General features: G+C 29.2%; 1 protein-coding gene and 1 long non-coding RNA gene across 2 annotated transcripts; one reads left to right on the top strand and one right to left on the bottom strand.

Annotated features, from left to right (window-relative positions):
• Positions 1 to 382: 382 nt before the first annotated feature.
• Positions 383 to 6,878, top strand: LOC112736977 (disease resistance protein RUN1). The gene is made up of 5 exons (XM_025786663.3): positions 383 to 1,127; positions 1,315 to 2,413; positions 2,493 to 2,777; positions 5,236 to 6,129; positions 6,207 to 6,878. The coding sequence occupies exons 1-5, from the start codon at positions 628 to 630 to the stop codon at positions 6,765 to 6,767; spliced, it is 3,339 nt and encodes a 1,112-aa protein (XP_025642448.1). The 5' UTR covers positions 383 to 627; the 3' UTR covers positions 6,768 to 6,878.
• A 4,545-nt stretch (positions 6,879 to 11,423) lies between these two features.
• Positions 11,424 to 13,537, bottom strand: LOC140178070 (uncharacterized). The gene is made up of 2 exons (XR_011870192.1): positions 12,630 to 13,537; positions 11,424 to 11,817 (listed from the first exon to the last, which is right to left on the bottom strand). It is a non-coding gene; the product is annotated as an uncharacterized lncRNA (long non-coding RNA).
• Positions 13,538 to 13,847: the final 310 nt, after the last annotated feature.

The following is a 13,847-nucleotide window of genomic DNA, read 5'->3' as shown; positions in this document are numbered from 1 at the left end:
TTGATTTTTGGTTTTCGTTCGATTATAAACTAAAAAATTTGTCATCAAAATAAGAAAAATATTCAGATAAGAGAATAGCAATTTAGAAATCTTTAAGAAAATGTAGCAACAGTTTAAAATAGTAGTTTAGAAAGCGTCTCTTCTTTCTTTACAAATGATTATGGTCAAAAAAATTCATTCTTTTGAAATTATATTTAAAGATTCATTATAAACTTTTTATACTTGCATCAAATTATATGATGTGACATTAATAAAAATAATTACTTGTTATACATACATTTAAAAAAATAATTATAATTACACGACGTGTAAAATATTTAAATTAAAAAAAGATATTTAATAAAAATATTGTTATATTTTACTTTTGAATTTTGGAATCTTTAGTGTGTGTGACTGTGTAAGCACTAAGCACAACTCAAATTCTTTACGGGTTTACATGTAGTAGCAATAATTGAAGAAACGTGCGTCGAAAAGTATGTCTCCCTTTTCATCCGTTCAACGTGTTTTCATTCTGTTCAATTTTCACACAAATGACTAATTCACTATGAAGCCACTATATATTTATACACTCTTCCCTGAATACTCAAACTATTCCTTATAATTGCATATTTGCATTGCACACATACAATGGATTGCATGAGAATCCAAAGCCCCTTGTCTGTTGAGAAGAATTGGAAATATGATGTGTTTGTGAGTTTTAGAGGGGAGACTCGCTTCAATTTCACCGATCATCTTTATGCTGCTCTCCGCAGACACGGCATGGTTGCCTTCAGGGATGATACTAGGCTCCAGAAAGGAGGACCTATATCAGCAGGGCTTCTGGAAGCTATTGAAGGATCACAGGTTCTGATTGTTGTCTTCTCTATGAACTATGCTTCTTCCACATGGTGCTTGCAAGAACTGGCAAAGATAGCTGATTACATGAACATACCGGGACAGCGTGTTCTGCCTGTTTTTTGTGATGTGAGTCCATCTGAGGTGAGAAAGCAAAGTGGAAATTACGAAAAAGCCTTTGAGGAACACGAAGAAAGATTCAAAGAAGATGCAGAGATGATGGAGCAAGTGCGAAGATGGAGGGCAGCTCTAACACAAGTAGCCAGTCTCTCTGGCTGGGATCTCAAGGATAAGTGAGTTACCCCTTCTATGTTTTGCTATCTATTCTTCTGAACTAATTTGATCACCACTCGTAAAACTAAATCAAGACATTTCAAAGATTTTATTGAATGATTATGGTTGATTGATATGTAGATTTTCTTGTGTTGTCATCAGTGATTATTTTGTGATTTTCTCTTTTTTTTTTATTGATATGTTTAGGTCACAATCTGCTGAGATTGAAAATATTGTGAAAATGGTAACAAGCATAGTGAGTCCCAAACCATCATCAAATCTATCTGATGATATAGTTGGGATGCATTCTCCTCTACAAGAGTTAGAAAAGCTTCTACTTTTGGACTCAGAGGATGATGTTCGAGTTTTAGGAATTTGTGGAATGGGCGGCATAGGAAAGTCAACTCTTGCCACCATTTTATATGAAAAATTCTCTCATCAATATGATGCTTCATGTTTTGTGGATGATGTAAGTAGAATTTACGGAGGTTATGGTCCACTTGGTGTACAAAAGCAACTTCTTTGTCAAGCTTTCATGGAAGAAAATTTTTCAACATTCAATCTTTCATTGGCAAATAATCTGATTCAAACTAGGTTACGGCATAGAAAGGTTCTGATAGTTCTTGATAATGTTGATGAGGGGATTCAATTGGAGAAGTTGGCTATAAAACGGGAAAGGCTAGGTAGAGGGAGTAGATTAATCATAGTTTCTAGAGATGAGCATATATTGAGAGAGTATGGAGCGGATGAAGTTTTCAAAGTTCCGCTCTTAAATGATGAGAATGCTCTCCAGTTGTTTTGCAGAAAAGCTTTCAAATGTAGTCAAGTTGCAAAAGATTATGAAAGCCTGACAAATTCTGCATTAAGATATGCTAATGGACATCCGTTAGCAATCAGAGTATTGGGCTCATATTTGTTTGGACGAAATGTGTCAGAGTGGAGTAGCGCATTGGTTAGATTGAAAGAAAAGCCAACAAAAGATATTCTGGATGTGCTACGAATCAGTTTTGATGCACTTGACGATATGGAAAAGGAAATATTTCTTGACATTGCTTGTTTTTTATCAAATTACAGTGAAGAATACGTGAAAGATATTTTACGTATTCGAGGATTTCATCCTGAGATTGGTATAAGAATTCTCATTGATAAATCACTCATAACTCGACAAGCATCGTGGATAACTATGCACGATCTATTGAGAGAGTTAGGTAGAAGTATTGTTCGAGAAAAATCACCCCACGAACCAAGAAAGTGGAGCAGGTTATGGAATAAAAAGGATCTAAGCAATGTCTTACGAGAAAACAAGGTAATATAGTTATTGAAATTGTTGTAGGTTGCCACTTTTATTTAGAATCTAAATAATCTTAAAAGCTCTAATATTTCAGATAGCAGAAAACCTTGAAGCCATAGTTCTGCGTCGGCAAGAAGAATTTTGTGAAAGCAGAGAAGAGTTGCCAGTTGAAGCTTTATCACAAATGAGTAACCTGAAATTGCTTATACTTAGAGATTTGAATTTCTCAGGATGCCTGCATTTTCTTTCTAATGAGTTGGGATATCTTTACTGGGAAAGTTATCCTTTCACATGTTTGCCATCAAACTTTCAGCCAAATAAACTCGTTCAACTAAACCTGCGTTTTAGCAAATTCAAAGAACTCTGGAAGGGAACAAAGGTATGGCAGATATCCTTGTCTTTGTTCGTATTAATTTTATAATTAAATTATTTTTTTGACATCTATAATTTTATCAAATTTATAATTAGATCCTTATACTTTAAAAATATTTAACTAAATTCTTATACCATTAAGTAGAATAAAATCTTAAGAAGAGAAAAATAATTTAAAAATATAAAATTTTAAGAAAGAGAAAATTAATTTAAAAATGTAAAATTTTAAGTAAATGTCAAGTTTTTTATTCATAAAATATGTATTCTTTTCTAATTCTTGCAAAATAGTCATTATTAACATATTCATATTTACTTAAAACCATTTTATATTCATATTCATTTCTTGTAATAGTTAATATATATATGTATTCATTAAGTTATTTGATAAAATTGTATTTAATTAGAATTACTTGCATAAATGAACTAATTATTTAAATTTATAAGTTAAAAGTAATTATTTATGCTATTGATTTTTGTAACGTATTCTCTAATTACAAGAATAAAACCCCCTTTAAAAAAATTATAATTAGATAGGTGGATATTATAAACTATATACAGTTATTCATAAAATATTAATAATAATATCAATATATACGAATACAATTGGAAAAAGAATTTGAATTGTATTTATATTTGTAATTATAAATTAAAATAATTGATAAGAAAAGTATATCAACTAAATAACTTATTTGTGAATTTAAATATATAGTTTCAAGTAAACTAGTGAAGAGCCTCGTGCATATGATAAGTTTAATGAAAAATATTTAATATTAAGATACAGTTAGATTAAGTATTTAATATGGACTTTTTACATTAAATTGGATCATAAGAATAAAGATATATAATTTTATTTTATTAAAGAATTCAAAAATATATAAGATAAAATTTGTGAACAAAACAATTTAATAAAAGTTAATAATTGTATAATAAAAGTTGTGAACAAAACAATTTAATATTAACTTCCCATAAAAATTTCTTTAAAATTAAAATTTTAATAAACAAATTAGCAATCCATACTGTGCACGGAAAAACCTTATTCAAGTTAATAATTTTTTTTTATGAGCATATTGAAAATAGACATGGATATTTATAGACTTCCATCAAATTTAAGAATAAATATGATCATATACAACAATAATTTTTCATGATTCTATCAAATAATTTTTTTATACGGGATTCTATCATATAATTATATATATGATAGAATTTATATAATTTAACAAATTTTTTAATTAACAAAAAAAAAATTAAAATGCTACAAAAAAATAATTTTTTTTATAACTCTTGTGAAAGAAAATTAATTTAACCATTATAGAAACACATGAAAGATAAGATGTTATCTAAAATTTAAAAAGTGTTTTTGTATAAAACGAAAATAAATTAATATTTTGACAATAAACTAATAATTGCCGTTTATAGTTTTTATATTTCTTGAGATAGAATGTTTACTTAATCAAACACTAACGTTTTATATGCAATATCTGAATATATGAAAAGATAAAATGAAACATCGAAGTGGAAAAGAACTAATAATGAATGTTATTCATATAAGGATATCAATGAACACAACATTATTTATCATCCTAAAAGTATATCAAAAGCGTAATGATAAGAAAAAATATTATTCACATGTAAACAAAACTTAGATTTCATTTATGAAGTAAGCAATCTCAAAATAAGTATAAAAAAAGCTACTATATAAACATCTCTCTATATGTTAATACAGAAAAAAACTACTAAATAAGTATTTGCTTGTCAGGAAGGATTCCTTTTTTATCCTAAATTTTAGCCTTAACAATCGTTTTGGAACTTTAATTTCTGCCTCCATGGTGATGACCTTTCCCGTCAAGATTTTCACGAAGATTTGTATCTGTTTAAAACAAAAGCCATAATTTATAACCAGTTCAACCATTTCAAAAACCATTACTATGACAAAACGCCCAAAAACCGCAAACCACCAATTGCTAATAATGGTTATTTTCAAGAACTAGAAAGGAAGAATACATACTTTCTGAATAAAAATATTAAATTAAAATTTATTTATTTGATTTCATATCATTTTTGTCTTTGTTCTTTTTAAGTAGTTACTTTTATTTATTATTTCTTTTGTCTTTTAAAAGTTACATTTAAATATATACTATAGCATAAAAATGAAAATATTCGACAAAATATATAAGTAGGAATGTAACGTTTGAATAGTTGACAATAATATTTAATTTTTTAATTTTATATTTTATGAATCATAAATACTATCTATTTTTAACAATATTATTATTACAACTAGGTCATATATATTAAAAGAGTATAAATTGTTGAAAGAGAAAAAAAATGATATATAGGAACAAAAATAATGTATAAGTAATGAAAACAATTAGGTGAAAAAGGACAAAAAATTAATGAGTTGGAAGGTAGTTAACTAGATAGAGTAATATTGCTTTCTTTTATTGGATTTATTTTGGTTGCAGGATCTACCTAATTTGACACATATAGCACTATGTGATTCTCATAATCTTGTAAAGATACCAAACTTATCTCAGGCCCCAAATCTTGAGGAACTAAATCTTGAAGGATGTGTTAAACTTGTTCACCTTCATCCATCTGTTGGTTCTCTACAAAAGCTTCATTCCTTAAATCTGGAAAACTGCAAAAGCCTTGTAAAGATACCCATCTTATCTCGGACTTCAAATCTTAAGAAGCTAAAACTTGCAGGATGTGATAAACTTGTTCATCTTGATGCATCTATTGGTTCTCTAGAAAAGCTTCGTTTCTTGAATCTGGAAAACTGCAAAAACCTTGTTAGTATTCCCAATTGCATATTTCGTCTTAATTCTCTTCAAAATTTAAATCTATCTGGCTGTTCAAAATTATTTAGATATCAGTTGTTAGAGAAACCAAGACAGAGCGAGCAGTTGAATTCAGGTCAAAGTGTGCAAAGCCACATGACGTCATCCATATGCAAAACTCTTACAAGGCCTCTCCATTTTTTGTCTTCTAGAAGGCGCTCCAATTCAGTTGGTTCATTGGTGCCTTCTTTGTCTCGTTTCCCAGTTTTGACATCTCTTGACATAAGTTTCTGTAATCTAGTTCAAATCCCTGAAGCTATTGGACAGTTACATTGTTTAGAAGATTTAAATATCGGGGGAAACAATATTGTTGCGCTACCTCATTGCATCAAGGAACTTCCCAAGCTAAGGGTGTTGAACTTGGAGTACTGTAAGCATCTAAAGTGGTTGCCAAGTACACTTTTGCCGATCAGAAGAGTATCTTATGGAGGAATATATGTTTTCAACTGCCCAAATTTGAGTGACACGGAAGGTTGTCGTGTGACAGTTATTTCATGGATGATAAGAATGATTCAGGTACCAACTTCAATTCCTCCTTTCTATGTATATTATGAACTTATATTGTTAATCGTACCTAATTTCTACGGTGGCAGGTGAACTTGCAATGCTCTTTCCCCAAATACAGCATTAGAGCTGTTGTTCCAGGAACTAAAATTCCAAGGTGGTTCAGCGAACAGAATGCGGGTAGTTCAATATGGCTGGATCCGTCTCCCATTCTAGATGACAACAATTGTATTGGCATTGCTGTTTGTGGAACATTTGTTGCACATCATGCTTCACCTCAATTTGTTCGACGAGTGACAGGATCTCTTTTAGAATGTCGTTTTCATCGAAGTCGCTATGAGACCGGTCGTTACAATGTTCCAATATGGTTTAAGCAAGATTTGATCACAACTGAATTGGATCATATGTTGCTAATGTTTCTATCCCACCAATATATTAAATCGGGTTCAAAAGAAGGAACATATTATCCTGAATTGGCCATCGAAAGTGATTATCCAGAAGTAGTAGAAGTGAAGAGTGTTGGTTATCGTTGGGTATTAAAGGAAGATGTGGAACAATTTAACCCAACAATGATGTACAGAGCCAATTCTTCATCTCGTCACAATCAGAAGCACAAGTTTTTGGCAATTCAAGATGAGCAATTAATGTAGCCCGCAATCCTTAAATTCATGAATGAATGAAAATGTTGCATCTGCGTTTTGTCTACTACTTAAACATTTTTAACACCTCCCACAATATATAAAGCATTCTCTTACTGTTTAGTGGTTCAGTTTGTTTAGAGGCTCTTGCTTTACACTTACAAATGGGTTCATGTAATTTAGATGTTTTTAACTACTACATCACTAAAAATAACTATCTTTCACATTGATCTCATAAATGATCATCCAAAAAAACGGATGTGATTGCACGACTGTGTAAAACGTTTTACACTGTCAGTGCATCAAAATTAAACTCATACATAAATACATAAAAACTTAAAAAAAATTAACTTAAAAAAAAACACTTTTTGTAAGTTGTAACAGTTTTAACACCTCCCAAAAATATAAAGCATTCTCTGTTCTTATTGTTTAATGGTTCAGTTTTTGTAGAGGTTTTTGCTTTACATTTTCAAATGGTTCTTGTAATTTAGATGTTTTTGATTAACCTACTTATATCTATTCTTAATATATAAAAATAGATAGATAAGTTTATCCACATTACTTTTAAGACATCTTTCTCTTCTTACTAATGCTATGTCAACAACATTACTTGACAAAATTTTAGAATCAACCACTCATTTTTTGTCAAATCAACTATTATTTTCAAATCAGCACAAAAATAAAATATACAAAAAAATATACAAGTAATAGAAATATATACAAATTCGGCTGCAAAATTACCAATGACAATAATTAGAAATTAATAGTAGAGTAAAGTATCATTTTTGTCCCCAACGTTTGGGGTAAATCCCAAAGTTGTCCCTAACGTTTCAATCGTCCTATTTAAGTCCCTAACGTTTCAAAATTGACTCAATGTTGTCCTGCCGTTAGGGATCCGTTAACAGAATTGACGGCGGGACCAAATTGAGACGATTTTGAAACGTTAGGGACTTAAATAGGACGAAAACGTTAGGGACAAAAACGATACATAAAAAATAAATTTTAATTTAATTTTATCTTTCAATAATATTAACTTGTTTTACTATACATAGTATTCAATTATTTTTTAATTACATCTAAATAAATTACACTTAATCACATTACTTTCATTTTAAATAAATTTATTTTTTTATAATTTTAAAGAATTTTGGTATATTAGAGACAAAAGGTATAATTTATATTTTATTGTATATATATTATTTTTTTCTTTTCTGTAAGTTTATATACTAGTCATTCTACAAACATTTCATGATAACTAAAAATATTTAAGAGTAATATTATAAAAAAAATTAATTTATTTAAAATGAAAGTAATATGATTAAGTGTAATTTACTTAGATGTAATTAAAAAATAATTGAATACTATGTATAGTAAAAAAATGATATTTTTGAAGGATACAATTAAAATTTATTTCTATGTATCATTTTTGTCCCCAACATTTTCGTCCTATTTAAATCCCTAACGTTTCAAAATTGTCTCAATTTTGTCCCGCCGTCAATTCTGTTAACGGATCTCTAACGGCAGGACAACATTGAGTCAGTTTTGAAACGTTAGGGACTTAAATAGGACGATTGAAACGTTAGGGACAACTTTGAGACTTACTCCAAACGTTGGGAATAAAAATGATACTTTACTCTTAATAGTATCTAACCAAATTTGTAACCTATAAGAATTCATATCCCTATATTTATTACATCTTATCTTATAAACAATACAATAAATTTATAACCCCAATAATTAATTTATTAATTTTTATAAATAACTCATTAAATGTAATAAACATTCATATTACAAATGTCATAATAATCTATTAATCATAATAAATTTTACTTTACAAATATTCAAATTTCATACTATTTGAACTACTTAATACTTATATAAGTCTCTTATCACTATTTCTTCAAATAACATTAAATTCAGCACAAGAAATTTATTTTTGCACTACATAACATCTCAAACTTACTCAATGGAGCATCATTCTTTGGACAATATCACCAAACAAACAGACAATTGGTTTATAAAAGTTTACGTGGTTCGTCTATGGAAAACATTAACACCCACAAATGAAGAAGAGTCTCTTTACTTAGAAATGATTATATTAGATGAAAAGGTACAAAACAAACATATTTATTGTATTTTTAAATTGAATTTACAAAAAAATACTTTAATTATTTTTGCGTTTTATACTTTTTATATTATTTTATAATACTTTATATATAATTGTATTTTAATATCGTTAAAATTATACTTCTTTCAATATGCTATTCATTGTTCCTTTTTTAATAACTTAAAAAAAATTAATGTAATCAATTTTTTTAACTAATTATTAACTATGATTTACTAACACTGCAGAGAACATCTCTTCATGTAATTGTGAAGAGAAATATGATGAACAAATTCAAGCATTTGTTACAAGCAGAAAAAGTCTATACTATAAAAAATTTAAAAATAGAAGATGCAAATGAGTTGTATAGACCAATTAAACTTACAATAAAAACAAACTTTTTACTCATAACTGTTGTGAAAGAAATTAAAGATTCAATTTTGAACATTTCTCAACACTATCTTCAATTTACATCACTTGAGATACTGTGACAGGGTGGGTCAAAGAAAAATATTAACAGGTAATTTCACTTTATACTATTTCAATTATTCTTATTAAAAATAACTTATTAAAAAAAAATTCTATACATTTTTGTTCTTTTTATTGTAGATGTCGTTGAAAAATTGCATGCACATTAAAAGATTAAAGAGAAAGAAAACCATACAAATTCAAGATACATCTTCGGAAAAAGAACATACATGCAAAGATAGAACAAACAACACAATAGAAAGTGCGTACAACTTAACAATTCATAAATAATATGTCTTCACAAGAACCTACGATAGAAAGAAGAAAGCAACAACTCTAATGATAACTAATAAAGAAACTGGAGGACGAGCGTCACATAAGAAGACTAAGTCTATCAACTAAAACAAATTCAAAAATCAAACCACTAAGGGTGTGTTTGGCAAATGCATTAGAAGGGAAGACGTATGTTTAGGTTTCTTGAAAGCTTTCAACTTTTGGTTTGACAATTTTTTTTTATAAATGCAGAAGTGATTTTGTTACTAAAACTACGTTTACAAAAAGCAACCATTTCTAACTTTTGCGTTTTCTTAACGGGATTTAGTCATGAATATTAAACATTTATTTATCTTTTACCAACTTTATCCTTTATGTATGTTATTGTATTATTTATAGAATTCTTCTTATTTGTATTTATATGAGTTCTGTTTTTTTATTATTTATTATTTTTATTTTTTTGTCAACTGTTTGTTTGATATTATACACTTATATAATTATAATTTTTGTGTATTATGTTTGTTATTATCTTTTTATAATATGATTTATTGATCTTATTAGGTAAAGTAAATTAAACAAAAAATAAACGTAAATAATAATAATAGTAAAAAATTATAGCACACTAAAAAAGAATACTAACAATACTAAAAATATACTATGTAAAAAACATCATCCAGAACTTTTAAATTTATTTCAATCACTACAAAGTAAATTTTAATTTTTTATTATTTTTAGTATTCTCTTTTAGAATTGTAATTCTCGTATACTATCTTTGAGTGTAATTTTTTTTATAATATAGATTATGATTTCATTAAAAAAGATAATTAAATAAAAATTAATCATAGATAATAATAAAATCATAAACGTTAAATTTCAATAATATTAAGAATAAGATTATTGAGAGTACTAAAATAAAAGTACGATGTAAAAAAAATACTAAATTAACATTCTCACATTAATACTTAAAAAATATAATATATTTGATTAAATATAAATATATATCTAAAATTTATATTTTTTATTTTTATTTAAAAATATATTTTGTCTATTTTTATATGTTATTTTTATTTTAGTAAGTAAATATTAATTTTATTATAAAATTAACTAATAAGATCTATTCAAACAATATTTATTTTATTATAATCCATTTTGATACAAAAATTGTCAAATATAAATCACTTTAACACAAACTTACTTTTTATCAAAATCAAGTTTGCAAAATCAATTTTATACAAACTCTCATTTGTAAACTGTAATCCAAACACACACTAAATAAAAATATCACTTTGTACAACTCCAAAATTTAAATCTTTTGTACTACAAATTATTTTAAACAAAACACCTTTTAAATTTAATTTTAATTTACACATATTTAATTTAATTCTACAAAATATAGCCATTTTAAATATTTATTATATACTATCATTAATGGATGCGTGGGTCTTATTCTAGTTAACATAACAATAAATCAATCATCAAGTCCTTAATTCTATAGGTGCATACTTTTTTCAGCCATTTTAAAAATATTGGATTCAAAACTAAATATTCAATTATAGTTTATTTATTTCACATCATATAATTCTATAAATTAAGTTAAAAAATTTCCTAAAAACATTGGTTAATTTTTTGTTACAATATCCTTAACTATATCGTCGATAAGTTTTTATTGGTCTTTTTAGGATATATTCATATACTATATAGTAAAAGAAAAGAATCATCACATGCATGTAAATATGAAATATGAAGTCTCAGTTATTATTGTTATTGTTGTTGTTCTGAAATTTAGCAAATTGATAACAAAAATGGTTAATAATAAAAGCAACTAAAGGATCCAACCACCAACAATTGGTATTGCAGACATTACACATTATTAAGGATTTTTGGAAGAAAAACTTCTAAATTTGTAAGAATAAATATTAAGGGAAATTTAGATGCTGAAAATGTCACGACCTAAAATGAGTCATGACCGGCGCTCAGGAAAATAATCCTATAGCAAGTCTAACATAGTCTAATATAAGTTGAATAAGCAAGTTACAAATATTTACAAGTTCTAAAATAAATAGTTATATATTTTTAACAAAAAATTAAAATAACTAAGTGGTTAGATCCTGCCTGTGACATATGTAGCATACATTTCTAGGGATTCGACAAAGAATAAGTACTCATTGCAGACCGTTATTCTTGAATAAAAAGTCTTACATAGTCGAATATTTGTTCCTGAAAAATATTTTTAGAAAAAAAAAAGGGTGAGTTTTGCAACTCAATGACTAGACAATACATTTATAATTGACATGAAACTATACAAACATTATCATCAAAGTAATTTTAATTAGAAATAATAGTTGATTATAATAAGCGAATCAATAAGGGAGTTCTCATATAGAAATCAAATCAAAAGTCCACACTTGGGCGGCTCCACCTCTATGGGTAGCCCTTTCCTCTTGTGTGTCCTAACAGAATAACAGATCTAACGTGTGGCCTACACGTTAGGCTAGCAACACCCCTGCTAGCTAGAGTCTGAGTTAGATGCATCTAAGTTAACGTCATAACCGCCGTTAACTACAGTTTTCTAATACGAGCCTCCCAAACCAATTCAAAACATATAATTTCAAATACAACAATTATTTTATCTTTCAAATTTATAAGATATCGAATCAAATCAAATCAGATAAAACTTTCTCATCAGAAATCTTTTTCAATCATACTTTCTCAATCATAAGAGATTTCAAATATATTTCACAATTTTTAAAGTAAGTGAGTACTAACAAATACTTCAAAAACAGATATTCAAGTAAAATCAAACATTTTGGGATAATGCAAAACTTCATCAAAAATATATATAGTCTCATGTATAATTTTGAAAGTATAAACTTCATAAAAATGAATTATTTAATTTTAATAAATCAATTATTTTAATCAATTTAAAATCGTTCAAAACAAATATAATGAGTATAATTCAAAGATCATAATAGGTATATGTCAAAATAATTATAGATGCACAGTCAAATAATTATAAATATAAGGCCTACTCACAACGTGGTCCCAAGGGACCGAAGATACCAAACCCAGAGTGCCAAATTCAAGGTAAGGAGGATTGAAGTGGAATGGAACGAATGAGCGTAGAATTTGGACTGGAGTAGCGACAAGATGGAGCTGGCAATAGTTCTCGATTGTTGAAACTATAATCCAAACGCGTCAACGGAACATTTCCTCTCAACCCGAAACTGCGGCAGCCGCAACCTCAGCTCCAACCCACTTTATCAGCAACTACAACGACTCGGACTTAAGGGAAACAAGTAGCGGCAGCACCGGTGGTGGTTCCGGCAACAACAACGCCATACCCATTAACCAGAAACCCCGGCAGTGGCGACGGTAGAAGAACGGAGACCTCAATGTTACTTCCTGGCAGCCAGAGGTGCGGTGGCGCTTGCGGCAGCGGCGAGCCACTCCAGCAACCCCTTGTGCAAGCTCGCTTCCTCAGGTAGCGACCCAGACGGCGACGACTCTCCACGGACGGCGATGGGCCTTAGCCAGCGGTGAGCTCGTTGCAGCAGCTCCCCCGACAGCCAGCCCTCCAGCATGACGACAACAACACAAAGGCTTCCCTCTCTCTCCTCGTGTTCGCCTCTTTCTCTCTCCTCTATCGTTGTTGATGATGGTGGCAACTGGCAGCGAGGTGTGGCGGGATCGGCGGCTCGGTGGGGAGGGCAGCAGCAGGACACGTAGCGGCGATTCTCTCTTCTCCCTCGCAGCACAGCTCTCCCTCCATTCTTCTCTTCTTTGTTCATGTGACTTGTGTGTGTTGTGAGTTTGTGTCCGTGTGTGAGTGAGGAAGGGGGGTTTGGGGAGGGTGACGGCTAGGGAGGGATTGAAGGTTGAGAGAGAGTGTTTGTGTGTGATTAGGGTTAGGGAAAAAAAGAAAAAGAAGAGTGGCCCACAAAATTTTTTTTTTGAGTTATTACATTCTTCCCCCCTTTTAGAAATTCGGTCCCCAAATTTCAAACCAACTTACTATTTATATTATTGCTTCAACAGTACAAGTCACATCTAGTTCATACAACTAGACGCTGATGCAAAGAATGATGCATTTAGGAATAAGGAAAGAAAAACAACATTGAGACAACCTTATCCGAAAGAAATATATCCACATCATGACACCATAAGTTTAATAATTTGCACAATTAGATAGCAAGAACAAGGCTAAAAAAATCAAGCTATCTGAGCAAAGTTGCAGGAAAGAACTTAAG

The sequence above is a fragment of the Arachis hypogaea genome, chromosome 13 (assembly GCF_003086295.3).
Source record: "Arachis hypogaea cultivar Tifrunner chromosome 13, arahy.Tifrunner.gnm2.J5K5, whole genome shotgun sequence".
Taxonomy (NCBI): domain Eukaryota; kingdom Viridiplantae; phylum Streptophyta; class Magnoliopsida; order Fabales; family Fabaceae; genus Arachis; species Arachis hypogaea.
The sequence above is the reverse complement of the archived record's forward strand: the minus strand, read 5'-3'. Positions and strand labels throughout refer to the sequence as shown.